General features: G+C 36.1%; 1 protein-coding gene across 1 annotated transcript; it reads right to left on the bottom strand.

Annotated features, from left to right (window-relative positions):
• Positions 1-2,513: 2,513 nt before the first annotated feature.
• LOC140855707 (mannose/glucose-specific lectin-like) lies at positions 2,514-6,701 on the bottom strand. Its single transcript, XM_073252168.1, has 5 exons — positions 6,546-6,701; positions 6,243-6,446; positions 5,219-5,458; positions 3,829-4,017; positions 2,514-2,926 (listed from the first exon to the last, which is right to left on the bottom strand). The coding sequence occupies exons 1-5, from the start codon at positions 6,648-6,650 to the stop codon at positions 2,684-2,686; spliced, it is 981 nt and encodes a 326-aa protein (XP_073108269.1). The 5' UTR covers positions 6,651-6,701; the 3' UTR covers positions 2,514-2,683.
• Positions 6,702-23,621: the final 16,920 nt, after the last annotated feature.

Genomic DNA, 23,621 nt, shown 5'->3' with positions numbered 1-23,621 from the left:
ATGTTTATTTTTAGAGAGTTAATCCTATTCAAACTAGAAAGATGAAACTGATCTAAATTTTTTAAGGGTGAACATTCTTATAAAAGATAAAAATAGAATTTTGATCCAAATTGTATAAAGGATGGATCTTATTATTATAAATAGAAATTATGTATATCATTTTATGATGAAAAAAAATCGATCAACAAAAGAAAAAGGTACTTGAGCCATAATTTCATAATCTTTGTTTTTTTTTTTTAAATATTCGAATTGAGGAGGTTGAAAAAAATCTTTCTTCTTTTTGATGAGATCAATGCTGACTTGTTCAAATATAAAAGAAGACTCTTGAAGTGATAAAAATATTGACATAATTATTAATTTTAAGATATAAATTTAAAAGTTAAATTTTATTTTATTAATAAAATTATTAATTTTATAATTAAAATATTTTTTTTAATTTTTAGCATATGATGATACATACTATATAACCATATGATACACACTTAATTTATAACTAAGTGATGTATACTATAAATTTTTTTGATACACATCCAGTAACGATTTAATACACACCTACAGCTAAATTGATATATAGTTGACTGAATTTAGTATTCACCAGTCTACAGTATATGACTAGTTGACATACATCTAGCAAAATATTCATCCAATATCTCAATTCACATCTCTAGATAAAGTGATACATAATTTTCAAAATATAGCATTTATCAGTGAATAGTATATGAATAAATAATACATACTAGATAGCTTATTGATACATAATATAAGTTTTTTTATGTACATCGAGCAATGATCCAATACACACTTCTAGACCCTTTCTCTTCTTCCAAATCTTTCTTTTTTTCTGAGATCTTCGCATTAAAAAGTTTATGAAAACTATGTATTATTTCACCTAACAGTATATATTGGGATATTAGATGAATATTTTGTTAGATATATATTAACTGACCATATATTATGTATTAGTGAATACTAAGTTCGGTAAACTATGTATCAATTTATCTATAGGTGTATATTAAATTATTACTAGATGTGTATCAAAAAAGTGTCCAGTATGTATCAATAAGTCGTCTAGAATTTATCATTTACTAATGTGCAGTACATTGATAAATGCTATATTTTGAAAACTGTATATCGTTTCATTTAGAAGTGTGTATTAGAATGTTAGATGAATATTTTGTTAAGTGTGTATCAATTACTTGTATACTTTATATTGATGAAATTAAATTCGATAAATTATGTATCAATTTAATTGTATGTGTATATTAAATCGTTGTTGCATGTGTATTAAAAAACTTACGGTATGTATCATCTCATTATACATTTAATGTGTATCATATGTCCATATAGTATATATCGCTACGTAGTGAAAATGAAGAAAAAAATATTTAAATCACGAAACTAATAATTTTATTAATAAATTTAATTTTTAATTTTTAAATTTATATATTATAATTAGTATTAAAGAATATGTGGCGTGAAGTCCGGCCCATGCGAGCCTGCCCCATATGATTTTTGTTCGGTAGCGTAGGGACCGTGAGGAGCGGATAAGTTATTAGGAATGCCACGTGACCAATATGCGGGGGGCACGTCACCTGCGAGCGACGGGATCCCTCGCCTTCAAAGGAGCTTGCAGTATTTGTGGCGCTGCTCGTGCTTGCTAGAAGTGGGGACCTGGTTCTCTTGTCCGCACCCATTAAATTGACCTACATAATTTAATGGGACAATGATCATAAAATCTTATTAGAAATGCCACGTGACCACGTCACCTGCGAGCGACGGGATCCCTCGCCTTCAGAAGAACTTACAGTATTTGTGGGGCTGCTCGTTACGTGCGCACTTTCTAGAGGAGGGGGCCTAGTTCTCTTGTCCGCACCCTTTCAGTTGACCCACGTAATTCAATGGGACAATGATCTCCATTACCACAAATGGACGGGGAAAATCTATATGGCTGGCATCGCAGGTCAAGATGACAGCAGCATGCACAATATTATTTGGAGACATCCCATCCTATTGGTAATTTGGAATAATTGGATCAAACAAGGCTTCTAAATAAAACCTGAGCGCATCAAGTAATTGGATCTCCCAAATTTTTATTTTTAATCTGAGTTTGAAACGACTGATTATCCTGAATTTACAACTGGCAAGCCTTTCACTTATCTTGGCGTTTCTGTTTCTCCTAAAAGAATTGTTAAAAGAGATGCCTTTGAGCTGGTGGACAGAATTCGTTGGAAGATGGTCAGGGAGAGCCATTTGTTTGTTCAGTACTGTTCCAGTATGGGCATCCATGGGACGGGTGCCCACGGGCTTTGGAATTAGCCCGAATTCAAACCCAAACATGTCAGGACTTAAAAAACACAACCCAGATCTGGACTGATAATCATACAGCATTATAAAGACTTTCGCCTGACAGGAATTAAGTACATGCTCCAAGTCTAAATCCAAATGATAACTCAATCTTTCGTTCATACGGATGCAATCTACCAATGGAAATTAATAGGATAATAACAAAGAGATCAGTTCTTAACCTTTCCATTTATTATGAAGGGATAGATCATAAACAAACATACATAGTTGGTAGCACAGATCAACAAGACAACAACAAACAGAGTTTGGAGATCGCATCTCCATTATTCATTACAATACGGAGATATATAAATAGAGCTCCATAGCTGATTTGGAATAACTAGGCCGAAGTGGGCTTCAAGTAAAACCCAAGAGCATCAAGCCATTGACCTGCACTTCCGAAGAAGCCAACTACGTTTCCAGCTTTCACAGGAAGGGAGAAAGTGGCTCCTTCCTCCGGACCGTATGGCCCATAGGTGCCCGTGGTGGTCACAAATGTAAGCGACTTGATGACGATCTTGCCATAATAATTGCCATAGTACCCGGATATAGCCTTGAGGTTATTGTTGGTTCCAAGATCAATCTACAAAATCAAATGAAAAATTTAAAGTCAGAGCTATATATATATATATATATATATATATATATATATATATATATATATATATATATATATATATATATATATATATATATATATATATCACATTTTTTTATATTAATGTCATGACATTTTCTTGCAAATATTTTGATGAAAAAGAAGGCTTCCTTGCCTTAGATTTCTATCCTTGAATCCAGAAATAACTTGATCTCAAAGAAATAACAACGGTGATAATGATGATGGCATTAATAGTAATAATAATATATAATGATATTTGTCAAACATTCCCATGCCATGATGAACATAAAGCTGGTGCAAACAAAAACGTTATCATTTCGGGTCCAAGAATATTGAACTACACATGCGTGGCCACCAGATGTTGGATTTTGAGGAGTTCATCTTGGTAAAGCCTGTGATAATCATATACATTGCCAGAGCCGGTTTTATTGCAGCCAGAGAAACTACCCACGCATTGGCTATCTTTAGTGCAATGCATCATTTAAACGCATAGCTGAGAATACATACTGTGCGGTTCATATATTACAGCTCCAAAAACAATAGAGTTCCATCAACCAGTATCACATGCAGTCCTCCTTTTTATTTCCTTCTTCGGAAGGTATATATAATTAATTTGAGGGATGCAAGATTGTTCGACCAATTAATTGCTTTCATTATATTTATTTATTTATTTACTTTTGTTAAATCATTAAGATGGATGGTGGCATGCCTCACTGACATTGACTGCATGCATATCTGTTACAGAGGCCTACAAATTAATTAACTAGCATAACAGTTAAACAAGTGTCAAAGTAATAAAAAGAATATTTTTTCCTAAAAATATTAAATTAAATTAGAGGAAAAGACCATCTTAGAGTAAATAGTACCTCTTTTGGTTTGCCCCCGGCACCCCCGTACCTAGAGGACCAGCGGGTTGTCTCGCCATCCATATACTGAAAGGTAATTGAATCAACAACATCCCCTATACTGATTTTGATTTTGGTGATCGTCCAAACAGTCTCAAACGACCATGCAGTCCCACCAGATCCACCCCATGGCCCTACCGCAACAGGAGACTGTAACAGCAGACTTATTAGCTTTAGTTGGAAATAATATATAAAAAACTTATGGATGATGAAATTAGTCGCACACCAAGGTCATGAACCCATCATTGAGCAGTTGTGCTAAGAAATGGTTTCTATCAATGGATCGACGAGCGAATGAAGGGATAATAGGTAATTATAGAGTCATGGACGTGCATGCATAACCGGAGGATAGCAGTAATGGTGAAAACGGCAATATGAACCGGCCAATTAATAAAGCACATCTAGCCATGGGAGCACTCAGAAGCCGGTATTTTTTTTTCTTCTAGAGAAATTATTAGATAGACTAAGTTCATTATAGATCCAAGATAAAGTTACTCTCACAATTATTTCATCTTAGGGTCGAATGAATCTACTTAGAATGGTTTTATCTTAACATCATGATGAATTTGATCCATCTAATAATTTTTTGTCAAATTGAGGCACTTGGCACTCAATGTACGAGCTATCAATAAATTTTTTAAGTGACTCCACCCTATATATACCAGTTAGTGACTGCATCCATTATAAAAGAATAAAAACCTACTTCTCTTTTGGGAATAGCTAAAATGGCCTCTTTTTTCACCAAAAAAAAATTTATACAAAAAAATCTGTACTATTTAAGAGTTTTCAATCTTATTTCGATCTTTAATTTAGTGTAATCAGATCATGCAACTTTTAAATTCATTCAATTTAGATTCAGAATATGAATTTTATCCAATTATTATAATGAAATTATCACATCATGTCATCTTCTGCATCGTCTGTTTCTGCTACATAAGTAAGTTACTTGATATTATATATGCAACAATTCCATCATATGGAATTCACCGTCAGGATATAAATTAAACAAATTCAAAAGTTGGATGATCCGATAGTACTAAATTAAAGTTAAGAAGAAAATTAAAAATCTTCGAATATATAGGTCAAGGTTCTTTGTATAATTAATTTAAAAAGAAATTCAAATTTATATAAAACTCCATCTTTCTAGAGCAATAGAGCATCAATCATATGTACAATTTAATTGCTAATAATTAATTAAATCTATATATCTCTCGGTTGCTTTGGATATTTGCCTAAGTTAAACCATAACTTTGAAAATTGTCAAATTTGTCAATTTGGATGAGGCTCTAAGTAAATAATTTGATCAAATGCACTATATTGAGCACTACTAGTTAGCTGATAATTAGTTTACCTCAATAGGTATTTTTGTGTAGACCCCGATTGCATCAAGTTGGTCACCTGAGCGTCCGAAGAACCCGCTGATCAAACCTGTACCTTTCGGAACAAAAAATTGAGTTCCTTTCTCTTGACCAAAAGGGCCATACTCGCGAATGGTAGTAACAAAAGTGAGTGAGTATATCATTGTCTTTTGTACGTATGGACCGTAATAGCCCTTAATGGAGATGATGAACTCGACTGGTCCAAGCTCAATCTATAAAAGAAATAATAATAATGATTATAATGATGATGATAGTAGTAGTAATAATAATGAGATCAGTAAAACTTTCACATGTCATAATGAACATAAAGATTATGTAAACAAAAACACTATCATTTTTGGATCTAAGAATATTTATCTATGCATTCATGGCCATCAGGCCGGTATTGGATTATGAGGAGTTCCACCATGTGAAGTCTGATGCTTTAATCATATGCGCTGCCAAAGCAGGTTTAATTTATTGCAGTCAGAGCTATTACCCACATATTGACTATCCTCAGTGCAATGCATTATTTAAAAGTGTAAACAAAAACATATAATATTCAGTTCATAGATTACTACTGCTCAGAAAACAGCAATGCTCGCTCAACTAATATCACCATCAGAATTATAGGCAATCCCCTGGTTTTTCTTCCCTTCTTCCACAAGGCATACATCAGTGTTCATTGATAAGTAATTTAAAAAAAGACGAATTTAATAAGATTGTTCAGCCAAGTGATTGCTTTCATTATATATATATATATATATATATATATATATATATATATATATATATATATATATATATTATTGTTCCTATTATTATTATTATTTTGTTAGATCATTGATATATGGTGGCAAGCCTCGCTAACATTGATTGCCATATCTATTACAGTTCTGCAAATTAATTAACAAGCACAGTTGTTAAACGAGTGTCAACACAATAGAAAGAAACTAATTTTCCCTAAAAAATTAAATTAAATCAGAGGAAAAAAGGCCATCTTAGAGTAAGTAGTACCTCTGTAGGCTGGCCTCCGGTACCGCCATATCTAGGGGACCAGCGGGCTGTTGTGCCATCCATATACTGAAAGGTAAGTGAATCAATGACATCCCCCACGCTAATTTTGATTTTGGTGATTGCCAGAGCATTCTCAAACGACCATGCACTCCCACCAGATCCACCCCATGGCCCTAACACATTAACACCAACCTCTCTGCTAGCCTGCAACAGCGGATATTTTAGCTTAATTTAGCTGAAGTAATAATATAAAATGAACCGCTGATGATGAAATTGGTTCCATCCTAAGGTCTTGAACCCCACCATTGAGAAGCTGTGCCAATTACAAATGGTTTCCTTTATTCCCTTGGTTTCGATGGACAAGCAAATGAAGGGATACTGGGTATTTATAGAGTCATGGACGTGCATGCGTAACACAAGGGCAATAATGGTGGTCCAGGCGAGGGAGCAGGTGGTGGTTGGATTTTTTTTTTTTTTTTCCTGGCTCCGTTCTGGATAGGGATGAATCAGCTGGAACCCGATTGGATGGCGGGAGAAAGATTTTTTTTTTTTTTTTTTCCTGCCTCTGAGATCTGCACATACCTCGGAACGAAATGGAGATGATCCTACGGTTGGATGGCGGGAGAAGGATACAAACCCGACCTGTATCAGCCATGTGCGAAAAGATCCAGAACCAAATAAAACGGTGGCCAATGACGTCGCTGGCTCTGACCATGGTCCACGCACCTTATCTTCTTATCTTCACGCTTAAATTTTTTGGTTGCGAGTATTGATAAATATGGACCACGTGAGATGCTTTCTTAATTTTCTGGAGTTAAAAGATTAAAAAAATCCATCAATTGCATTTAAGAAAATAAGGATAAAACATAGATTATGGGATGGTGGGGCCGCACGTATCTTCTGCTGTACACCGTATGCCCCATCCATTGCGCGATGGATGGCCGCATATGATCGCACGCAACGGACGTACATCTACGTACGTATGACTGTCTATTGTGTGATGGATAATGCGCTATGTACCGCATCATGCGGTGTACGGTGGAGAACTCGAGCTCATGATGAAGAGCTTATAAGAAGGAGGCAATAATTCCAAACAATCAAACATTTATTAATTTAATCATATTACATGAACTTTTAGATAGCATTAATTGTCAGGACTTCAAAATTGTCAAAATTTTTTGTTAATGTAACTTAAATTTTTAATAATTTTTTTGAGATATGTTACACTTAGTGTCTGTTGCTTTCTCATGAACATCGTCAGAAGAAACAGCCCACCTAGACCTCATATTTTGGGGTTTATGACAAACAATGTCCGATGCATCATTCATCATGCATATAGATCTGAAGTAGGTAGTCCACAAATTCAATATAGAAAATTATCATTTATCATTGTCAAAACCGTATGTGGTTGTCAAGTTTAGCTATCTTTTTTCTCTTTCTTTTAAGAAAACGTGAGATATGCTTGGCTGGATATTTGTACAAGTAAATGGACTTAGAAGACCCACGTTTTAGGATGTGTGTGTGTGTGTGAGAGAGAGAGAGAGAGAGAGATCATAGAATGCAGAAGAGATCAATGGTGAATGAGATTACAAAAGCCAATTTAGTTTGTAAGACAATCAGGGTGTTTACTTGATGTCAATGATAACTTAAAATAAACATGTTACTCAATCTTATGTCGAATATGAGTCAAGCTCCCAAGAGAGGGTACCAACTACTAAACCAAGGTCTTGTTGGCATGCTATTGATAATATTTGAATATAATTATTATTTTATTCATGTAATATGTTTTGCATGCAATTAGATCATCTATTCTATGTATAAATTTTATTCTTATTCTAAATTAAATAGTAATCCATGCAATCTGTCATAAAAAATACCCCGCAATGCTTGGATTTGGACATGGTGGTGATATATATATATATATATAGAGAGAGAGAGATGTATGTATATATGTATATTTTCATTCGGACATGGAATTGGCAAGACGTGCTGTTATAGTTACTAGTAGTATTTTATCATCTCGTCGTGATATTTCATCCTATCATAAGTTTGTTCTCTCTCTCTCTCTCCCCCTCTCTCTTATTAAATTCTGAGAGTTCTCGTCCGTGGCTAATAATAGGCATCCAGAGTGCTGTATCCACGATAAACTTTTGAGAAGTATGCTGGAGGACGGTGTTCCTGCCACTGGCCTCGGCAGCAAAGTAAAACCTAAGCGGCATCAAGTAATTGTTTCTCCCAAATTTTTATTTTAAATCTAAGTTTGAAATGATTAATTATCCTGAATTTACAATTCTGGATGTCAAGGACAAGTCTTGTGCCTTTGCTTTCTGATTCTCTAGATTATATTTATATTAAACTTGTCTGAGCGCTCGATCTTATCAAAAGAAGAAAGAAAGCAAGAAAAAAAAAAAAAAAAAAGCCTTGGAGCTGCAGGTTGGCAGTATTTATAGGAAGGTGGCTAGCTAGAATCAATATGTTTCTGCACCATTTCTTCTTTCCCACCACCGATTGGATCATCCGGTGCAAGATCACAAAGTATTCCGAACTGCATCATTCATCTACTTGCACATATCTCGAAGCAAAATGATGATCCTATGGTTGGAAGGCCGGAGAAGGAGACAACCCCGACCTGTATCAGCCACATGAGAAACGATCCAGAACCAAACAAAATGGCACAATATTCGTCACCAGTCACCCTCCACCGCCCCTTATCTTCATGTTTGAATTTTTCGGTTGCAAGTATCGATGAATATGGACAACGTGGGATGCTTTCTTTTCCCAAGTTAAAGGATTAAAAAAAAAATCCACCAATTTCGTTTTAGAAAATAAAGATACAAAAGACATCTAAGACAGCTCCTAGGTGCGTCATAATAAATTATAGATTTATAAAATAATAATTATTATTATTATTATAATAATGATAATAATACTGGAAAGATAAAACATAGATTGCATGAATAATAGAGAGCTTACATGAATGATGGCAACAATTCCAAACAATTAAATGCTTATCAACTTATTAGATGAGTTTCCAATAGCATTAATTGTCATGGCTCCAAAACTATCAACATTTTTTTTAAACATGTATTTTTTTTTGTTAATGTAATTTAATTTTGTAATAAAATTTTCAAGATATTTTGCACTCAATGCGTATTGCTCACTCAGAAAATGTAAGAAGAAACAATCTATTTAGATATCAAATTTTGAAACTATGAACAAACGATATCCCGTGCCCGATTCATCATATAGATCCAGATAAAAAAGTCCACAAATTCAAGATAGAAAATTTTAACTCATCATTGTCAAAATAGGTTACAACCATATATGGTTGTCAAGTTTTGCTGCTTGCTTTTTTTTCTTCTTTTAAAAAAGATGTGACAAGCATCGCGGAATAATGGGCCGGTTGATGTAGAGGACCTAGGTTTTAGGATGTGAAGGGGGGAAGATAGAAGAGAAAGTGTCCAAAAAGGATGCAAAAGAGACCAATGATGAACGAAATTACAATAGCCAATTTAGTTTGCAAGATAATCAAGGTGTTTAACTGATGTCAATGATAATTTAAAATAAATATGCCTCTCAATCTTATATGAACTGTGCGTCAAGCTCATAAGAGAGGGTTTCAACTGTTAAAACAAGGTTTAATTGGCAAGCTATTAATAATATTGAATATTTTTTTCTATATAGGATGTTTTGCATACAATTAGATCATCTATGTATAATTTGTATTTTTAATTTTAGCCTGTTAAGCTAGATTTGGTCCACCGATGATGTGTCCGATCTTCGAAGATATGGCGGACACTTGGCGCTATGATGTGGAAGATCTGTGACATGTGTTCTTCTCAACATTACTGTCATCGGTTGATAGTCGATCACAAGAGGTCAGTCATCAAATGAGGTCTACATCATTAGTGTTCAGCCAATCGATCTCATCTCATCTTTGTCCCGATTCTCTACGAGCTATGCTACAATTTGGAAACTATGACAAGCTATTGGCACATGGTTGATGTTGAATTGGCATTCGATTATAATGGTGCCTACCTTCCCATGTGGGCAATTGGCTCCATAACCAATGGCCAACAACCTACCCATAACCCACTATTCTGATCCAAACAATTGCTAACCATCTAATAAACTTTTCCTATAAAAGGAAAGAAAGGGAGAAGAAGGGAGATTTTTTTAACACTATCTTCTACTACTATTCTTACTATCTTTTTTTATTATTCTCTCTCTCCAACACTCTCTGACTTAAGCATCGGAGGGTCTTACGTCGAAGAACCCCCCAACTCCTTCTGTAGTGTGAGCAAACTTTCTTTGCAGGTGATCGGATTCCTAACTGGTGCCTACCTACTTTAGTTGGGCGAGCGATCCAATTTGTCTTGCCACTTCATACCTCGTCGGCAAGGCGTAGTAATAAATTAGCACTAGAGGAAGAGCTATATCCTATTTTTGAAGAAAAATGGTGAGAACTAGGTCGTAAAACCATCTTACCTTGTCATGCCGACAATCATCTCGGTATAGTACACCAAATGCGCAAAATGCTAAGGAGCAACATCCCCGATAATTCACTACTATGAATCAAGATCCGATCGATGCGCTAGTTAAGTAGGTCCAAGCACTCACTATTGCTGTACAGCAACATAGTAGAGCGGCGCAGTGAGGACACAAGCTCCTCCGGCAGCTCCATCTCAATATAGTCATTGGATCCATGTAGAAGGGTCTAAATGAGGGCACCGACACTCAAATATGGCTCAAGCTTCACACCGACGATCATGATTGGCAGAACTGACTTCTCACTGCTCGCCTCAACACCCTCAAAGCCCAAGAAGAGATGATCGAAGACATTGATCATTAAAGCCCTCCAAGGAGAACTCCACTTCAAGCCTTTTTCAATGCCAGCATTATTTTTGGTGTCAATATGATCCCAGCGACCCTTAAGAAGGGTGCTAAGAGTTTGGTTCTCTAGCTTCCCTAAAGAATCAATCCATTTCTTTAAGCAGCTAGGAAAACAGATCGTCATGCACTTTGACAGCCAAAGGCCACAGCTGAAGAACAGTGATAGTCTCTTCTCCATTGGACAAAGAGAAGGAGAGTTGCCGAGAGACTACATGGTGCATTTCAACACCACCATGCTTGAAGTTCGTTACTTCAACAAGTCTATCATCATGTCGGCAATGAAGCAAGAACTCAAAGATAAACGCCTAATCTTCTCCCTCAACAAAAACTTCTTAAAGGACTATGTCGATCTCCTCATCCAAGCATGAAAGTATGCACAGGCCGAGGAGAGCGAAGTCCTTCATCAGCAGGAATGAGAGAAACAAAATGGCGAGAACAATAGAGCTCATGAAGAAGATCATGGAGCTCGAAAGAAATAAGGAGAAATTCACCCCTAGAAGCAAAAAAGGATGAAGAGTCTCCAGCGACGCTTCTACTACTGCACTATACTCTCTGCCCCATGCGCTTAGATCCTGATGGAGATTGAAGGCTAGCTAGGAATACATGTATCGACCTGGAAAGATGAGAGCGCCGCTGAACAAAAGAGATAGAAAGAATACTATTGCTTCCATCGAGATCACAAATATGACACTGAAAAATATCGCCAGCTGAAGGATGAAACTGAAGATTTGATCCACTGAGGATACCTTGAAAAGTTTGTTCAAAATAAGGGAAAGAACCTAGCGGAGGGATCATATCGGGTAATAACCAATATTGATGACAATCTTAGCAACAACCTGATGGCTAGTGTGACTAAGGTGATCTCGGGACTTACATCCTATTCACTTATATTATAATCCCCAATTATCATAATCTAAGCTCTGATACCACTCTGTCATATTCTAATCACTTGTATCGTAGTTCCCAAATGATCATGATCTAGGCTCTGATATCATTCTGTCACGCCCCGAACCCAATATCCGAGTCGGATATGTGATGGCCGCACACTCCTTAGAGCAAGTCCTAAAGAATATGCAAGGCCAAATTAAATCATTACAACCTTAACATCCATAACAATTCATTTCAACAATAATTCATAAAATCTTACATAATTATAAATTAATTTTTTTCAATCCTCTGATTAGGTACTATGACATTCTATCTATCCATCTGCTCACCCATACATCCAAGCCATAACCAATCATCAACATCCTGTAACTCTGAGAAAAAAAAGAGAAATGGAGGGGTGTGAGCTTTACAGCCCAATAAAAATTTTCATATCACACCAGTATAATATAATCTGAAAATAGGGATAAACAATAAAATACAAAATTTCATATTCAATATCTAGAATACTGCAAACATCCATAAATTTTCTGTCTTGTTAAAATAGATACATCATCATATGTTAACAGGTGAAATACTTTTGTTCAACAATTGTTTCATGTCTTATCTTTCATTTCTCTTTTCATAATCACATGATTTTTAACCTTTTCTTTCTGGCTCTGGACTAACCAAGTCTATACCTCAGTCATCATCCGAATCAATTTTCACTTAAAAACCTTTCAAGGCTATCCCAGGATGAGCTCCTGATCGGCTGTCCCACGTACAAAAGCCCGTGAGAGGCTGTCCCAGGCATAAGCTCCTGACGGGCTGTCCCAGGCATGAGCTTCTGGCCGACTGATCCACCTATAAACCAGTGGAGGCTATCCCAGACATAAGCTCCTAACGAGCTGTTCCATATGACAAGGCTAGTCCATACCATATTTCTCTTTTTCATTTAATCATTAGTATTGATTTCATCAAATCAATTCCGACTGACATTATGATCAATTTAGATATATTATATCCATATAATCATACCATCAATCTCTGATATATATATATATTGACATAACATACTCATGCTCAAAATCAAATAATAGTATCTCAGATATAATAAATTCATCGATCTCAGATCTGATGATGCAAAACCAATGATGCAAGACCAACAGTAAAATAGCATATATATATAATGGTGATCATGTACAGAGATTCTTACCTTTATCGGTGACTGATCTAAGCATAGAAATCAACAAATTTTTTGATTTAAGAATTTTAAAAATAAGATATTCCACTCGACATCTTATGCAAACAATCATATCTCTTCATGATCCTGATCAAATATAAAAATTATATATAGAGAAATTATCGATAATCGATCATAATAACATAAATCCAGGACTTCTCCTAAGATTATCCAAAATTGAGATTTATCTAAGTATCTGGACCCTCCACTGATCGACAAGACTTTTAGAGAGAAAATCCATGAAGAGAGAGAAAATTTTAGAGAGAGAAAATAGAAAAAAAGTGGAGAGAGAATCTTCGTATCTTTTAGATGATGTAATTCATGATTGAGATCATCAGAGGTCATATCAGGATGACTCAATATGGATTAACCATGATTGATGTTATAAATTTTAAATAAAAATCGAGCTGGGATCTAATCTACTGCACAAATTTCGAAGCACTCTCAGGCCATCATATTTTCATCTCAAATTTATCCTAGAATTCGTGATGCAGTGAGAGAGAGAAAGAGAGAGAGTAAAAAGACTCTAGAGAGAGAAATTTTAGAGAGAAAGTAGAGAGAGAATCTAGAGAGAAATTGGAGAGAGAAAGTAGAGAGAGGAGAGAGAAAAAGAGGAAGAGAGAGGAGAAAGAGAAAATTTTCTCTTTCTTTTTTTTCTCTTTCTCTTTTTTTTTTCTTTTTCCCTTTTTCTTTTTCTTTTTCTTTTTTTCTTTTCTTCTTCTTCTTTCTTCTTCTTTTCTTTTCCTTCTTTCCACGACCTCCCTTGGGCCGAAACAAGGGACGGGCTGAGGTGTTTCGACTTGGCTCCGATGAGGATAGTGGCTCGATCAGAGGTTCGACTGCGACGATCGACCACATAAGCTGGCCGGCAAGCTTTCCTTCTTTTTTTTTTAATTTCTCAAAAAATAGGCGATCCATCCCTTTTCTTCATGATTTCGGGCCATTGGCAGCCAAACACTCGAGGGAAGAGAGAGAGAGATGGAGGTCCGATCTCGGGGATGAGATGCTACAACCGACAGCATCGGTGGCCGAAAAAGAGTGAAAAAATTTTGGCCGAATAGAGGTTTCATGATTCATAGAATTTCCGACGATCCCGACGGCCAGCGAGGAGTCTAAAACCATGGAAAGAAAGAAAAGAGGGAGAGGAAGAAAGATTGAACCCTTACCTGAACTTCGGTGGCCTCTTCGACCTCCGATTTCCGACGAACACAAGAAGAGAGTACCGCAACTTCCAAGGAAAAAAGGAGAGGAATCGAGCTCAACAATCGCCGATGGAGGCTCGTGAGAGAGAGAGAGGAGTTTTATTTATAGAAGGCCCTAGAGTTTTAAGGATCCTAAAACCCTTCTCCGATCGGGATTCATCGGAGAAGAAGACTCCTATCGGGAATCTTCTTCCCGTTCTGTTTTTTTTATATATATATATGGGCTTTGGGCTTCTCAGATTTTGGGTCTTGTCCAAGGCCCAAATGGGCTGGGTGTTACACTAATAAGCTTATACGAAAGTCAAATACTGAAATACATATCTGAAGACAGAATGTGAGGAGGATGCTGCATTAGAGACACGGAGAGTACTTGGACGTGCATAGATTGATAGCAAGGGTGGCCAAAATTGACCCAATCCGAAAGCCCGGAAAGATATGGATCAAATATTCAGACCTGGAATGAAATGAGTCGAGCACAAGTTAGGCGTATCTGGTGGATAAAGCAGTGTAACGTGTAGGAATATAAAGTACCACAAATAAATGTATATATAAAGTGCCACAAATAAATGTGTGAATTTACTCAAGGCATGTGAGTAAAGAATCAACCGGACCAAGTTGTAATTTTGCAATCACACAAGTTTACCTAATACACCAACAAAGAAAACATCTAAAAATTATTAGTTAGCTTTTCTTGTCCAACCATATAGCTTTGTCACTATCAAACAGGCTTAGTACACAGTTCAGGGGAACTGCCAGGAGCCTATGACAATATAGAAGCCATATAAAAGTTGAAATAATTAATAACGTAGAAATATCACTCTGAAAAATCATTCAGTTGCTCAAAATTTTCTCGCTACTTGTTTGTCTGCGGTGCGATTTGGATCCAAGAGGATGAACGGAAATGCTCCATAGTGGCTTTGATGTTTTTTAGGTGAAATTTATAATGTCTAAGAACTTTGTATCTCTATACAAACTTGAACCCAAAAATTTATATCCCGATAAAAGTTATTTATTTTGCTTACACTATTTGAAGTCGAAAATTATGCTCCTATATATCTTTTGGAAATTAGACTCATGATTGAGGCTTCTTTTGTTTAGAAGGCATGTCTTCATGTTATAATTTTCCTCTTTAGGCAATCCTTAATACGTTAATTCTCTCTTACCTCCTTCACACTCTCATTTTAACAGATAGAGTTCCCCTCTCCCCTGCTTTTCCTTTTTTTTTTCTAAAGAAGACAATTTGGATTCAGGTAATATTAGATATATAAAGATTCCTATAAAGTTCAAATATTCAAGCTACAAAATGAAGCAAGGAGAAATTCATTGATCTAGATGGATCTTTAGACTCAATGTCGATCATCTTAGTTATTACAAATCTTCAAGAGGATCATCACACCCGATGTAGATCATTTTATCAGCTACAAGTATTCAAAAGGATGTTATCTTCCAATCCATGAAGAATAAGGTAATGTGCAAATCAAGATCTATCTTTTGTAAAATTTTAATATTTTTATATTAATCATATTCTTTTTTAGAGAGTTTATCATATTTGAACTAGAAAGATAAATCTGATCCAAATTATTCAAGGATAAATGTTCTTCTACAAAATAAGAATAAGAATCTAATCCAAATTATTTAAGGATGGATCTCACTATTTTAAATAGAAACTATATACTTCAATTTATGGTGAAAAGAATCAATAAATGAAAGAAAAAGTACTTGAGCCCTACTTCCACAATTCTTTAACTTCTAATAATTTTCTTTCAAAAATTCAAATTGAGCAGATTGAAAAAAATCTTCCTTCTCCTTAATTGAATCATTTGCTAACTTGTTCAAATACAAAAGAAGGCCGTTAAGTGATAAATATATTGATAAATAAAAAAAATCAAACACTTTTTTTGGTTTCCAAAGGCCTTCATCTAAGAGAAGAGATTGCTAATGACTGAATGTGCTGCAATAAGTTTTTTTGATCTTTCCAATTTCAAAATCATATGAAGGCAAATTGTTATTATCTATTGAGATATTTTTTACGCCCAACTAAACTATTCTTGCCACTGTACAAAATTAATTGTGGGAGAAAGCCCAATTAGACCAATTTTAAACGTGTGCTTTACGTAATTAATTTTAAAAAAAAAATATTTACAAAAATAATCTAATATTTAACTTATTTATCGGATTGATGCAAAAGGGATGAAACATCATTTTGAATGGCAATTTATCATCGCCACGTCATCCAACTTTTTCTCCATTTTCCACGTAGACGACGTCAAAAAAAAAATATATCATTTGAAATGGTATTTTTAAAAATGCCATTCCAAATGGCACTTTTAAAAACAACATATTATTTGGCGATTTTAATTTTTCTCTCAAAAAAAAAAATAAAAAAAATAAAAATAAAAATTATAATTTTAAATTTATAAAAAATAAAAATTATAATTTTGATAAAAATAAAAATTATTATTTCAAATTATCATCCCCATTTCAAATTATTTTTTTAAAAAAATCTGAAAAAAAATTATTGTAAAAAAAATAAAAATACCAAAAAAAGAATTGAAAAGAAATAGAAATTATAATTATAAATTTTAAGAAAATAAAAAATTTTAATTTTAATTCAAATAAAAATTGACATTTCAAAATACAATCTCTATTTCAAATTAATTTTTTTAAAAAAATATCATAAAAGAAGAAAAAATTAGAAAAAAATAAAAATTATAATTTTGAATGAATTTTAAAAAATAAAAATTCAAATTTTAATTCAAATAAAAAAATAATTTTAAATTATTTTCTCCATTTAAAATTATTTTTTCTAAAAAATATATAGAAAAAAATCTTAAAAAATTTTAAAAAGAAAAAATACCATAAAAAAGAAAAAAATGAGAAAAAAATAAAAATTATAATTTTGAATTTTAAAAAAAAAAATTTAATTTTAATTCAAATAAAAAACATCATTTCAAATTACTTTCATCATTTCAAATTAATTTTTAAAAAAAAAGATGTTCAAAAAAATAAAAAATTAAAAAAACAAAAGTGCCATAAAAAAGTCAAAAATTTAAAAAAAATAAAAAAAATAAAAATTATAATTTTAAATTTAAAAAGGATAAAATTTTTAATTTTAATTAAAATCAAAGACATCATTTCAAATTATTTTTCTCATTTCAAATTAATTTATTTAAAAATATTCCAAAAAAATAAAAAAAATAACTAAAAAAATTTCATAAAAGTAGAAAAAAATGGTAAAATGGAAAAAAATTAAATTATATTTTTAAATTATAAAAAAATTAAAATTTTAATTTGAATTCAAGAAAATAAAAGAAAAAAATGCCATAAAAAAGTGAAAAAAGGGAACAAAATATGAAAAAAATAAAAATTGTGAATTGAAATTTTAAAAAAATAAAAATTTTAACTTTTATTCAAATAAAAAATATCATTTCAAATTACTTTTTCCATTTCAAATTAATTTTTTTAAAAAAATTCGAAAAAAAAATTGGTGTAAAAAAAATAAAAAACACCATAAAAAAAAGAAAAATGGAAAAGAATTGAATTAAAAAAATAAAAATTCTAATTCTAATTCAAAAATAAAAATTATAATTTTGAATTTAAAAAAATAAAAATTATAATTATAATTCAAATAAAAAATGATAAAAATAAAAATTATAATTATAAATTAAAAAAAAATTAAATTTAATTCAAATAAAAAATTATTATTTCAAAAAATCTATCAATGGTCTCTATCTATCAGATCATTATGCAATCGTTCATGACTGTGAAATTGAATTTCATTGTTCGATATAGCTAGCGCTACTAGATCGAAGCGGTCTTTTGTGACGATACTTTAATGATAATTATTTAAATAATAAATGATGAAGATGAACTTTAAATTTTAAAATTATATTATATTCAGAGTAAAATAAAAAAAAATTATAATCTACCTCTATAGCAGCGATTGCAGAATAATCACTGCTATAGAACTATCGTAGTGGTTGTGCAATCACTGCCATATACTCTATAGCAGTAGTTCATCAACCGCTGCTATATCTTAACCTATAGCAGCGGCTACGTAGAACTGCTGCCATATTTCTAACCTATGGTAGCGGTTACTAACAACCACTGTCATAAGTTTATTTACGACAGCGACGACGAATAACCGCTATCGTAGGTTGGATTTACGACAGTGGTCACTTATAACCGTTGCCATAGGTTGACCTATGGCAGTGGTTATCTATAACCGCTGCCATAGGTCTAACATATAGTAGCGGTTGGTGATAATCGCTGCTATAGGATCTATGGTAGCGATTTTGTAACCACTGTCGTAGTAATCACTGCCATAGACCCTTATTATGTAGTATAAATAATATATATGACTTTCTATGAGTATATATGATATTCTAAATAGTATGTATAACTTTCTAACACCTTATGTAACTTTCTATGAATATATATGACATCCTAAATGGTACATATGACTTCTTAACATCTTATATGACTTTCTGTGAATATATATGATATTCTGAACTATATGTGTAACTTTCTATAAATATATATAATATTTTAAATAATATATATGATTGTTTAATATCTTATATAACTTCTCGTGAATATATATGATATTCTGAATGATATATATGACTTTCTGATGCCATATAAGATATTAAAAAGTTATATATACCATTCAGAATGTCATATATATTCACAGAAAATTATATATATCATTTAAGATATCATATATATTCATAAAAAATCATATAAGAAGTAAGAAAGCCATATACACCATTTAGGATGTCATATATACTTACACAAAGTCAAATATATTATTCAGGATATCATATATATTTATAGAAAGTCGTACAAGGTATCAAGAAATTATATATATTATTTAGGATGTCATAAATATACAGAAAGTTATATATATAGTTTAAGATGTCATATATATTTACAGAAAGTTATACAAGATATTAAAAAATAATAATACCATTCATTATTTGTTATGTGGAGGAAAGGGCATTTTTATTATAAAAAATTAGGTGCTATGGAAGAAAGAAAAAAATTGAGTGGTATTAAATATCTGTCCCATCATTCAATATGCTACATGCTCCTATGCAATTGGATGGTGCGCTCCATGTCAATTTTATTGCACCGCACGCGATGCACAAAGACTTTCCCATAGGACTAGAGCTGGAAGTAGATTAGGTTGGACCCATATCCGGCTTGACCTAGATTTGACTTGACTCCACTGTCTTTATGCATGGTGTTTTTAAATTATATGCATGGATTGTGTGGATCATACCACATTTTTTGATTTTGTTTTGCCATTGTTACTTTTAAATTTAGCACTAGTTCTCTTTTCTCCATTTTGTAAATGTTAATATATAGAGCACAGATCTATTGTGGTGCATGTGAGCTACTGCAGAGTACTGTGGAGCGGTGGATGGCCACTATCAAGATATGAATGGCTATCAAACAAGACAATCTACGAGTGCATATTGTTTGATGGCCCTCCATCCTCTAATAGCAGCTATCCATAGATGTACAATACTGCGGAGGATTCTGATTGTTATATATGTAACTAAAGAGGGAGGGAGGGAGGGGAAGAGAGAGAGATAATGTTGACTATAATTACCTGAATTGGTCATTGTATGGAAGCTTGGTGACAAGATAACTAAGATGGGGAGGATTGAAGAGAGACATCTTTGGATCATTAAGTTGCTTTAGCCCTCATTTTTTAACTGCCCCTGCCAAGACCTGTGCAAAGTTGGTGAAGGGACTCCCCTTGAGCTTCACTTTCACATGGAGCCTAGTCCCAAGGAAGAAGCAAGCGCAAGAGAAGAACATAAGAAAGGTGGGAATGGTGAGACCCACTACCTAGCTGATGCTGCTTCATATATAGATGATGATGGTGGAAGAGATCATCATAGCCATTGTGAAGGTGAAGTAGTATGTACCAATTGAAGAAGCTATCTGTTGGGTGGATGTTTGGCCAGGACACCACCTCCCAAGATCTTTTCAGTACCACGCGATGCAGCAGGAAGAAAGAAGAAACAAAACAAAAGAAAAATAATCAAAATACGTGGATCAGCCACAAAAGGGCTCACCTCCACGGGGCATGCAAACTTCACTATGAAAAAAAAAATTTACAAGAGGAGACCTCACCCTCAACCCTTGTACACCCAATTCTCTTTCACTAAAAGTTTTCCTCACAAAAGCTCTCTCTCTCTTGGAAGATCCCCCTGAACCCCTGAAGTGCCTGGCGACCACTGTCCAGGAGCCTCCTGCTCCTTCTCTCTCAGCACTCTCGCCTCTCTCTCTCCTCTCGGGTTCGTACGGGCTTCGTACGGCACAAAAACCGATCCACCTCTTTCCTCTGTTCATCACAGGACCCTTTTAAAGGGTTAAACAGGGTTTAAACCTAATTAGATTAGGTTTAAGAGTCCTAAACAAGCCAAATCAACCTCCTGAACCGTCGGATCGTCACCGAAAATCACCTGGGCCCTCCGATCGCGATCGGTCCACAGAATAATGTCGTGGACCGCGTGAAACACGTGGGAAACGCCCACGCGGTCCACAGGCCCAGTCGTGGACCGTTCGGTCCACGGTGGACCGGTGCAAAAGGCCAGCAGGGCCGGCCTGCTCCCGCACGCGGGCCTGCGCGTGCCTGGGCCGTGCGCCAGGCTGGGTCGCGTGTCCTACGCGGGCCTGGGTCGCGCATCCCGCGCACCGCTGCCGCCCGCCGCCGGTCACCGACGGTCCTCCACCACCTCGAATATCGTGCCGACTTCAAAAGCTTGTATCTCATCCATCCGAGCTCTGTTTCGGGTGATCTTAGTCTCGTTGGACTCCATTTTTTATCGCGAATCTCACTGTGGGCTCAATGTGGACTGAATTTCGAGACATCAAATCCTAACAATCTCCACCTCGACTCGATATTCGGCCTCCTCCAAACTCCGAGAGCTTCTGGATCTCCTCGCCCCCATGCCCTGGGGCAATCGCCTGCTGATCATGGATGGACAAACATGGGAGTCGAGCCAGGCTGCTCGATCCCATCTCTGTCGTATGCTGTGCTCCTCCTGACCTGAGACCTGCTCGGGGCATCGTCCTGCAGCAATAGGAATCTTACCTTGCGACGTCGCCTCTCGTCCTCCTGAGTCTCCTGTCTCGTGCCCGATCTGCCTCCTGAAGCTCCACCTCGCTCTAGGCTCCACCTGGCTCCCGAAGCTCCACCTCGCACTGGACTTCCTGCCAGGTAATAATGTCCTCTGCTCCCCTTCTTCCCCTCCAGCATAATCCTATCGCCGCGTAGCACCCTCAGGACTTCTCCACCAGCTACCGTCCTATAGCCTCTCGAATCCAGTTTGCTTAGTGAGATAAGATTTCGCCTGAAATCGAGTATGTATCGGACCTCCCTCAATCTCCTCACTGCACCGTCATGTGTCCTCCAGCTGACCGTCCCAATGTCTTTGATCGCACAGCTCGATCCATCCGGCAGATATACAGTGCCCTCACTGTTCTCTAGGGAGTCAAACTGCTCTTCTCTACAACATACATGATAGGGACATGCAGAATCTAATATCCACTGCTGGGAAGAAGTAGATACCTCATCAGATATCTCCAGGACATCTCCATCTAAATCGCTGCCGGCCGTCGCTACAGCAGCCACTGTCCGATTTTTCAGTTGACGGCAATCTCTGGTTAGATGCCCCAACTCCTCACACCAGTAACACCTGATTTTGCTCAAGTCCCTCCTGGACTTAGACCGCCCTCGTTCCGATCTCCTGTCGCTCCGTCTACCGCCTTCTGCTCCTCCAGAAGTCACCAAAGCTGAGCTACCGCCACCTGAGCTCGAAGCTGGGTTCTCCCTCCTGAGAATCTCGTTCTAGAGTATCGCCACGGTGACCTCGTCCATCTTGATAGTGCTCTTCTCCACTAGAAGAGCAGTCACCAAGGACTCGTACGAAGGGAGAAGCGACGTCAGCAAAACCAACACCCTGGTCTTCTCCTCAACGTTCTCGCCAACGCTGAGGAGGTCGGTGAGGATCTTCTGAAAGTGGTCAGATGCTCCTGCACGCTCTGTCCCTCAGTCATCCGCAGTTGGTAAAACTGCCTCCAAAGGAAAAGAGTGTTGGTGAGAGACTTCGTCATGTACAACTCCTCGAGCTTCGACCACAGCACCGTCGGGAAAGTCTCGCTCAGCACATGGATCACCACCTCATCTGCCAGGTACATGCGGATGGTACTCACCGCCTGCATCTGTAGCCGTTTCCAATCCTGCACCTCCATGGTGGTCGGCTTCTCATCGCACAAGAGAGCATCGATCAACCCCTGTTGGATGAGCACGTCCTTCACCCTTGCCTGCCACAAAAAGAAATTGCTCTTACCATCGAACTTGTTGATCTCCATCTTGATTGTTCCTGTCTTCTCCATCTTCAATCTTGCTCACCACCGCTGCAATCTGCATTTTTGTACCGCCTTGCTCTGATACCACTTGTTGGGTGGATGTCTGGCCAGGACACCACCTCCCAAGATCTTTTCAGTACCACCCGATGCAGTAGGAAGAAAGAAGAAACAAAACAAAAGAAAAATAATCAAAATACGTAGATCAGCCATAAAAGGGCTCACCTCCATGGGGCATGCAAACTTCACTATGAAAAAGAAATTTTATAAGAGACCTCACCCTCAACCCTTGTACATCCAATTCTCTCTCACTAGAAGTTTTCCTCACAAAAGCTCTCTCTCTCTTGGAAGACCCCCCTGAACCCCTGAAGTGCCTGGCGACCGCTGTCCAGGAGCCTCCTGCTCCTTCTCTCTCAGCGCTCTCGCCTCTCTCTCTCCTCTCGGGTTTGTATGGGCTTCGTACGGTGCAAAAACCGATCCACCTCTTTCCTCTGTTCATCACAGGACCCTTTTAAAGGGTTAAACAGGGTTTAAACCTAATTAGATTAGGTTTAAGAGTCCTAAACAAGCCAAATCAACCTCTTGAATCATCGGATCGTCACCGAAAATCACCTGGGCCTTCCGATCGTGATCGGTCCACAGAATAGTGCCGTGGACCACGTGAAATGCGTGGGAAATGCCCACGCAGTCCACAGGCCCAGCCGTGGACCGCCCGATCCACAGTGGACCGGTGCAAAAGGCCAGCAGGGCCGGCTGGGCCGGCCTGCTCCCGCGCGCGCCTGGGCCGCGCGC

This window comes from Elaeis guineensis, chromosome 2, assembly GCF_000442705.2.
Source record: "Elaeis guineensis isolate ETL-2024a chromosome 2, EG11, whole genome shotgun sequence".
Taxonomy (NCBI): Eukaryota; Viridiplantae; Streptophyta; class Magnoliopsida; order Arecales; family Arecaceae; genus Elaeis; species Elaeis guineensis.
Note: the sequence above shows the minus strand (reverse complement) of the source record. Positions and strands in the feature narration are given on the sequence as shown.